Consider the following 9,233-nt stretch of genomic DNA (forward strand, 5'->3'; position numbering starts at 1 on the left):
ATGGAATGAATTCATTACCTTTTTGTTTTTATGTTTTATAAATGTATTACGTATTCCCTTTTGGTACATTTAGATGTTTCCCATATAAATTGGGACTATCTGCAGTGTTATCATGTGTTAAGCAAATCTTTAAATATGTGTAATTCTGCATTTGAATGTAACTTCATGTTTTGATCACATATATATATTATGTTTAGTATTGTTCTAATCGTCATGCTCTGACAGACCCATTTATCTAGAGCAAAGTAATGAAAAATGTATGTAATCTGAATTACAAACTTGCTAGAAATATCCCTGATGGAATCGGACAGGCCCTAGATCATCGGGGGGGTTGTCTCCACAGAGACAAAGGAACTTTTCCCTCCGCTTCAGATCGCGGACTTTCATTGGCTGTTTATGCGAAAAGAGGCGGGGCCATCTTAAGCCATAAGAACGACCGAACAAGGTCCGCCCTTCCTCTTCTTCTCCTTCTCCGTTCTCGGACACGCTGCTCTCCTGTGCGACCAAAGTTGCTTCCACGCGGCCTTAGGCCGCGCTCATAGCGCAAACCCCCTCAGCACAGGGGCTGAGAGAAAAAGCCATTTTAATGGCTCCTTTGGAAGCTTTCGTTTTTGTTGTTTCTTTTCTTTTCTCTACTAAGTTTATTCAACTATTCGCCTCTCCACGCAAGGAAGACGAATTCTGGAACATTGTTTGTTGAACCTTTCAAATACCGCGCGAGGACAGAACAAAAGACCACGTGCTCCAGCGTGCGCCGGTCTCCAGCACGCGCACGCCGGTTTCAAAAGATCCAGTGCGCCCCGATGTCCAGCTCATGCACATTGGACACTTTGCAAGTATCACTTTCTCTATGGAGATTTAAATGCTGCTTTAAATTATTGCTGTGATCTGATCGTTGTTGGCTTCCAAAAGTTACTGACTATGATTTCCATACCCGAGCTCCTTATGTGATCTCATTCTATTTTCTCTCTCTCTCTCTCTCTCTCTCTCTCTCTTTTATTTGGATTCAGTTATGTCTTGTAAAGCTTACTGTTTGTATTGTCGTACGCATATTTACTCTGTGTGATTTGTAGTTTGATGTATTACTAGTTTAATTATTAAAAACCCATATACTGACGATTGGCTTGGACTCCACCCCACTCACATTACGAGTCACTGAGATGTCTGATCTATAGCTACAAGCTCTAAATTTAGAAACTAAATTTATCATAAGGATAGGATAATATTTTCATGGCCAGAGAATACTTTTCCTTGAATTATAAGGCGTGATAACTTTATTGAAAATTGATAGGTCAACAGTGGTTTGCTGGACATACCACTGTTTGATTTGCAGTAATTTACAGTAAGAGATATCACAATAATTGGTATGAAGAATGGAATATTGACATATTAATGAGTAAGTTACAGTGCCCTGTGATTATTTATTGGTATAGGCAATTGAGCTATTTTTCATAATCAATCAAATTTAATGTAACTGTCATCTGAGATATAAATTAATCATATTCCTGATTAATTATTCAAATTCCCTATATATCATTTGAGTTAATTATTCTGTAAAACTCATTGTTGTTACAATTTAATGTTTTATTCTTTATTTATTTACAAAATAGCATAGAATTTTAATATAGCCCATCTTTCAGTATACAGACAAAATATATATATTTGGAAATCAAAACCAGCTAGAATCCCTAAACATAACTGCTTCTCTGGTCTGTGGTAAGGTAATATATCTTGAAATTTATAATGCAAACATAGGCATAAAAAATTGGCATACAAGGCCACAATACTCAGCATTTTCAGTCTCAGATCATTCAGAAAATATGTTCCTTTTCATCTTTAGTCATTTACGACTAATGGACAGGCCCTTCTCATCCTCTAGGATCTCCTCAATTCTTCTTCTCTAAAACAAGAGCAGAGGAAAACAGAAGAAAATTTAAGCAACAGAAGGTGCTAAAAATTTGATGTGAAAAGTTCTCAAAAATGCCCTTCTATTGCTTTTATCCAAAGCGACTAACAAATGAGGAACACTTCGAGCAGTTAAATTAAAGGGACAGTTCACCCAAATATGAAAATTCTGTCATCATTTACTGCCCTCATATCATTCCAATCCTTTATAGTTTTCTTTCTTCTGAATAGATTATATTTTAAGAATGGTTTTGTATATACAATGAGAGTCAATGGGGCCCAAAACACTTTCATTTAGCATTATAATAATTAACAAAACAAACGTTATTGAAATCATGTTGTTAACGACTATGAAGCTAAAATAAGATGAAATAAAATAAAATCTGAAAATGTAAACTACATAAAAATCACTCATGTTGCCTTGGAAACATTTATAAATAGCCTATTTTGAACTAATGTCAGTCCCATCACTGTAGGCTCTCTCATGGCAGCAGTTTAACCAAGTATGCTGATGTTACACAGATGACACTTGGCACTGCATTGGCATTTTCCACATAAAGGTAACATGACTTTGAAAGGACAGTCAGATAGGACCCCTGTTGTCACGATTCGTATAAATACTTTTTTTTTTAGTTCATTGAAGAACCCTTTAGGGTAAAATTAAGGCTGAGACAAAACAGGAGCAGTCACTCCTGCTGAGGGGAGATAATGGTAATGCGTTCCTCCACCTGTTAGAATATGTGGAGATGTGAAAGAGATCCTCTCTCTCTCTTTCTCTCCTCTCTGATTCTCATGCTTATTTAAGAGATACCATCAGGACTGTGACGGTCAATGAGAAATTGTCAACTGGGAGCTGTAATGTTATTACGACATTACAGCAGTGGGAAAGGGGATATGAAGGAAAGATCTGCTCCTCGTTCCATTGTTGAAAAACATTTTAAGTCCTGACTTGGCACTTTCGTGGGAAAACATTTACATTTATAATAAAAGAAAAGAAAAAAGCGATCTATGAGATTTTCAGCAAATATATCTACCTGTAATTGGTCCAAGCAGTCTGTGTGGTTTATCTTCCTCTCTCTCACAAGGAGTAGCTGCTCCAGGCGGACAGCCCTCTGCGCGGTAGACTGGCATGAAATCATTAAGTTAATTTCCTGCTCCTGAACATTTGCGAAGAGAGAGATTAGACTTTTAGGCAAGCTGCAAGGAGGCAAATGCTGTATTGAGATTCGTTTCAAAGAACTGCATGAGATGTAAATCATTAACATGTTCACACTTGGGTAACTATAGGGGGTCTTGTGTTTTTGTAATTAAAGGTGCACTTAGTATTATTTATTTTATTCACTGTTAAAGTTTTATCCTAAAGAAATTAATTTAGAAAAATGGGTTTAAAGTCACAGTGAAACTGAAGTAGAAACATATCTTTTCTTTGATCTGGGTGTCATGGATTATCGGAAACTAAAAATATGGGGACTTCATTCAGTTCATTGATTGTTCCTGAGAGAAATCTGTCATTTTTGAAGATGTCATTAAAGGGATAGTTAACCCAAAAATGACGTTTATCTGCTTACCCCCAGGGCATCCAAGATTGCAGTCTATCAGTCTTATAAAGGAAGTGGATGGGAATCATGGCTAAAACATAAAAAAAAAAAAAAAAAAAAAAAAAAAAAAACATGCTCAAACATAACCAAATTAAACACTGAGGCTTGTGGTTGATCTATCTACAGTCGTGTCATTAGGAGTGTCAATGGTCCACTTGAGAGATACTGTATGTGGTGTTAATGCATTAATAAGTCTGCGATCTACTGAAGAAGAAGACGCCTCATGCACCTGCTGCTGAGAACGTGCACAACAGGACATGCTCAGGAGAGTTCTAACAGTTTGGACAATGCGTGAATCAGAAGTTAAAAAACTATATAAATACTGTTCAGTTTCTTGCAAAGACTGATTCTTTTGTGACTTTACACATCATTGTATCGTAACGAGCCGCAGGGTTTAATTTTTTTTTTTTTTAATTTTTTTTTTTTTTAATTTTTTTTTTCAGCCATGGTTTCCATCATTATAAGACTGATAGACTGCAATGGCAAAATCTTGGTTTGTGTTCTACTGAAGAAAAAAAAGTCACCTACATCTTGGATGCCCTCTGCGTATGCAAATAAACATCACATTTTCATTTGTGGGTGAACTATCCCATTTAATGTTAAAATTACAAGCAAGGTCAAGATAAAATATAAAATTAAACCTGAACTTGAAGATAATGTTAATTAAATAAAAGGCAACTTAAATGTAGAGAATACACTTGCATGACTATGTTTGTTTACACACATTAGTAATATATATATATATATATATATATATATATATATATACAGTATTGTTCAAAATAATAGCAGTACAATGTGACTAACCAGAATAATCAAGGTTTTTCGTATATTTTTTTATTGCTACGTGGCAAACAAGTTACCAGTAGGTTCAGTAGATTCTCAGAAAACAAATGAGACCCAGCATTCATTATATGCACGCTCTTAAGGCTGTGCAATTGGGCAATTAGTTGAATTAGTTGAAAGGGGTGTGTTCAAAAAAATAGCAGTGTGGCATTCAATCACTGAGGTCATCAATTTTGTGAAGAAACAGGTGTGAATCAGGTGGCCCCTATTTAAGGATGAAGCCAACACTTGTTGAACATGCATTTGAAAGCTGAGGAAAATGGGTCGTTCAAGACATTGTTCAGAAGAACAGCGTACTTTGATTAAAAAGTTGATTAGAGAGGGGAAAACCTATAAAGAGGTGCAAAAAATGATAGGCTGTTCAGCTAAAATGATCTCCAATGCCTTAAAATGGAGAGCAAAACCAGAGAGACGTGGAAGAAAACGGAAGACAACCATCAAAATGGATAGAAGAATAACCAGAATGGCAAAGGCTCAGCCAATGATCACCTCCAGGATGATCAAAGACAGTCTGGAGTTACCTGTAAGTACTGTGACAGTTAGAAGACGTCTGTGTGAAGCTAATCTATTTTCAAGAATCCCCCGCAAAGTCCCTCTGTTAAAAAAAAGGCATGTGCAGAAGAGGTTACAATTTGCCAAAGAACACATCAACTGGCCTAAAGAGAAATGGAGGAACATTTTGTGGACTGATGAGAGTAAAATTGTTCTTTTTGGGTCCAAGGACCACAGGCAGTTTGTGAGACGACCCCCAAACTCTGAATTCAAGCCACAGTACACAGTGAAGACAGTGAAGCATGGAGGTGCAAGCATCATGATATGGGCATGTTTCTCCTACTATGGTGTTGGGCCTATTTATCGCATACCAGGGATCATGGATCAGTTTGCATATGTTAAAATACTTGAAGAGGTCATGTTGCCCTATGCTGAAGAGGACATGCCCTTGAAATGGTTGTTTCAACAAGACAATGACCCAAAACACACTAGTAAACGGGCAAAGTCTTGGTTCCAAACCAACAAAATTAATGTTATGGAGTGGCCAGCCCAATCTCCAGACCTTAATCCAATTGAGAACTTGTGGGGTGATATCAAAAATGCTGTTTCTGAAGCAAAACCAAGAAATGTGAATGAATTGTGGAATGTTGTTAAAGAATCATGGAGTGGAATAACAGCTGAGAGGTGCCACAAGTTGGTTGACTCCATGCCACACAGATGTCAAACAGTTTTAAAAAACTGTGGTCATACAACTAAATATTAGTTTAGTGATTCACAGGATTGCTAAATCCCAGAAAAAAAAAATGTTTGTACAAAATAGTTTTGAGTTTGTACAGTCAAAGGTAGACACTGCTATTTTTTTGAACACACCCCTTTCAACTAATTGCCCAATTGCACAGCCTTAAGAGCGTGCATATCATGAATGCTGGGTCTTGTTTGTTTTCTGACAATCTACTGAACCTACTGGTAACTTGTTTGCCACGTAGCAATAAAAAATATACTAAAAACCTTGATTATTCTGGTTAGTCACATTGTACTGCTATTATTTTGAACAATACTGTATATATATATTTTTTTTTTTTAAATGTACTGAACTACAAACTAATTGTTATAAATATGTAATTACAAATATATTTAAATACATGACATAAAAGTTTCAGTAGAAATTACATTCTAGTACATTCAGTCGCACTTAAGTAGCTATCTTTTATATTATTTCCGTAATAAGTAACTTAGGCCTACTATTTTTTTTTTTTTAAGTATAAAGTGTCATATAAGTAGCTAACCCACAAAGCAGTTTTATTTTGCATGTGTATGTCCTCATTGGAGTAGAACATTACAATCATGGCTGACCATGTACAGCCATCATACCGATACTGGCCAGGGTAACATAAAGATGTACAGTAATTACTGAGGGCACCTTTAAGTGTTTGCACATAATGAAATAAACCATTATTTTGAGGTAATCCCCTGCCTTCAGGTTTTGATAGCGTTGTCTCAGCTGTCTAATACGACTCCTTGCCTCGGCGGCTTTTAATTGTGCTGTGAGTTGATTTTGACGCTCAGCAGCAGCGGTGAGTTTGCAGACTTGGCGAGGTTTTTGATTATTCTGGTGCGTGCACACGCGCTGTCTCGCCACTGCCATCCAGCTCTGAGCTTCTTTAGATGGCTCGCTGTAGGCTTCATGACGAGCTCTCTGCTGAGGGCACATCTTCTCACAAACACTGCTCCGAGATTCTCGTCCTGCCATATTTCACTTCCACAAGTGTGTGCAATCATGACCTGCACAACAAATTATTATTATTTTTTATTTTTAACTACCTTTCCAAGTTGACAAGAACGTAGCCTAAAGTTTGTTTTATTTTTCTTACGCATATTTTTCATGCACACCAAACTGTTAACGTTTAACATAAATTTTACTAAAAGAATGTTAGTTTATGTCTTTGAGCGAAATTCTGAAAATGTTCCCTGTTAGCTGGGTAACGTTAAGCCCAAAACACACTACACGATTTGTGGCTGTCCCAGACGGAAAATTGGCATCGTGAAACAATTGTGGTGGTTTCTGTGATTGTGGCTCCTAATCGGTGGTCCTGCATCGTAAATGATCTGTATGCTATTACGACGCATGTTACTATAGAAAAATAAACCATCATCAGCATCATTCCAAAAAGTGTAAGTGGCAAAAGAGGAAGGCATAAGAGCTTGAGGTAAGTAGTTTTATGTTTTAGTGCCAATGTCGCGTTGATTTCATGTTGCATTTTTATTGGTTGGTCAGAAACGTCGATCGTAGCAACAAACACAATGTATGATGATCATGCTGTATTTCATGATCATGAAAATGATTGTCGACTATCTTTGGTAGCAAGATCATGACAACCCCCATCTTTGAACCTTTCTCGATGCAGGAGCACCAATTAAGAGCCATGATCACATTGCCATGATTGTTTCACAATGCCAGTCTTTTGTCGGGGTCAGCCGAAACTCATGCAGTGTGTTTCGGGCTTAAGTTATAAATAAAGCAAACGTTTAATTGTTCTACTTCAAAATGTCACATTTAATTCAATTTGTTACTTGTCGTTTCTTTGTAATTATTTATGAAACTTACTAGACATTTTTGAGTGTTTTAAAGTAGGGTGAATCCTCCAGATATTTTTTCAGTGTAAACTCTGAAGTGTACTTTCCCTTAAACGTGAAAAATAAAATACTATAGTAATTAAGTCATAGTAAACACTATAGTGTTTTTGAACCATACTTATACTATAAAGTACTTAAATTAATTTGTTGTTGTAATTCTATAGTTGCTGTGGTAATAAATGTCTTCAGGTGATTTAATAACTGAGATCAATAAAAACCTCATCGGAACATTTAAGCAAACCTTTTCAGATGCCTCTCTATGAAAAGCATTATAAACATCTCAGGTCAAAAATAAAACTATACATACATGAAACGTAAAAATAAAAGAAAATAATAAAAAAATACCTCACAAAACCCGAACGAGTTCCTCCCTTCTATCACCAAGGTTGTAAACGTGCTGCTGTTTACTAAAGTCGTCATGGTGACATGATCTTTGTCTTGTAGACAAAAGCAATGAACCAGTTCTTTACAATGAAAGTGTAGGTCAGTGAAATGAGAGCAGTATTCATATCCCATTACACTCTGAAAGGCGTGCTGACATTATTATAATGTTTGGACATCACTGAATTCTTTAAGGCATCTTGGAGCACATATTATGGTATATGAATATGGCAATAATTCAGCACCATGTTATTTTTCAATGCAATTGATTCCACATTATCAATGTTATACATTTTGAAGTGATTTTATGGAATGTAGAGTTATGAAACAGACAAAGTGAACAATAACTGCATCAAAGCATTACAAAAAAGAGGATATTGCATGTGTGTTAGAAACTTGGCTGGTTAATATGTCCATGTAAAGGGAGGAACTGGCGATTGGCACAAGTCCCAGCTCCTCCTCATGACAGGTGCTGAGACGAAGAGAGACGAGATACACACTGTCTGTTCGCATCCTGTTCTGCGATGAGTAAACAAATGAAGACAGGAATTCAAACATACACACACTTCCTAAAAACGAACTTCTATACACACACCTGCACCTCTTTTTTCTCGACTCCCGCTGTTGGCTTATAATTGGTGAACCACAAGCGTTGCTGGAGGGAAATTGGACTGGCTGATTATGTCACCTTACGATTAACATTGATCTCAGAGTGCTACATAAAGTTCAGTGTTCTCCATCACTTTGGATCACTTTGGATCCCACAGTAGCACACTGAACTCCGGCTGTTAAAAACAGCAAAAACACTCAGTGGAACATTATGTAGCATTTTACAACTTAGTTTCCATGGCAATACAATGGCCATGGAATATACATGAACCTAAAATGGTAGAATAAATAAATTTGATTTATTGATGCTAAATATATAAACATTGTGTTTATAGACATTATGAAAACATTCTGATTGTATTGTGTAAGTTTTAGTTGTTTCATTATGTGTATTAGTTTTATTAATTTACTATTTTATTTGCATTATTTTTTTAAATAAAAAAAATAAAACAAAAAAAATAAAATAAAATAAAAATAAAATTACATTTTTTTTATTTATTTTAAAAATGGCACTATTTATTTATATTGCATACTTCATCATTTTATTTTATTTTATTAAAGAAAAAGGAGTCCAAACTTAACTAGAACCCAGAGTATTTGTTTACCAACCTAATGACACAATAACATGCTTTGTTTGTACAGGAGGAAAAACTGTCCATCTCTTCCAAAACTTCATTTTTGACAAATGTGTTTCTAAGAGCTCCCTCTATTTGGCTCTGAGCCCATAAAGGCTCTGAAAGCTCTTGAAAGCAATGATTCAAAGTCCCT

General features: G+C 36.0%; 1 protein-coding gene across 1 annotated transcript; it reads right to left on the bottom strand.

The window, feature by feature from the left end:
- Nucleotides 1-512: 512 nt before the first annotated feature.
- Nucleotides 513-7,865, bottom strand: LOC128011271 (protein LKAAEAR1-like). The gene is made up of 4 exons (XM_052593486.1): nucleotides 7,821-7,865; nucleotides 6,316-6,623; nucleotides 2,940-3,062; nucleotides 513-1,900 (listed from the first exon to the last, which is right to left on the bottom strand). The coding sequence occupies exons 2-4, from the start codon at nucleotides 6,589-6,591 to the stop codon at nucleotides 1,841-1,843; spliced, it is 459 nt and encodes a 152-aa protein (XP_052449446.1). The 5' UTR covers nucleotides 6,592-6,623; nucleotides 7,821-7,865; the 3' UTR covers nucleotides 513-1,840.
- Nucleotides 7,866-9,233: the final 1,368 nt, after the last annotated feature.

Source organism: Carassius gibelio, chromosome B23, assembly GCF_023724105.1.
Source record: "Carassius gibelio isolate Cgi1373 ecotype wild population from Czech Republic chromosome B23, carGib1.2-hapl.c, whole genome shotgun sequence".
Lineage (NCBI taxonomy): Eukaryota > Metazoa > Chordata > Actinopteri > Cypriniformes > Cyprinidae > Carassius > Carassius gibelio.

Excerpts from the sequence above, each read along its gene's own strand:
- LOC128011271 (XM_052593486.1), bottom strand. The coding sequence starts at position 6,591 with ATGGCAGGACGAGAATCTCGGAGCAGTGTTTGTGAGAAGATGTGCCCT. Across the intron at positions 3,063-6,315 it reads AACGCTATCAAAACCTGAAG|GAGCAGGAAATTAACTTAAT; the intron begins GCAGGGGATTAC and ends GCAAATGTTCAG. Across the intron at positions 1,901-2,939 it reads ACTGCTTGGACCAATTACAG|AGAAGAAGAATTGAGGAGAT; the intron begins GTAGATATATTT and ends CTCTTGTTTTAG.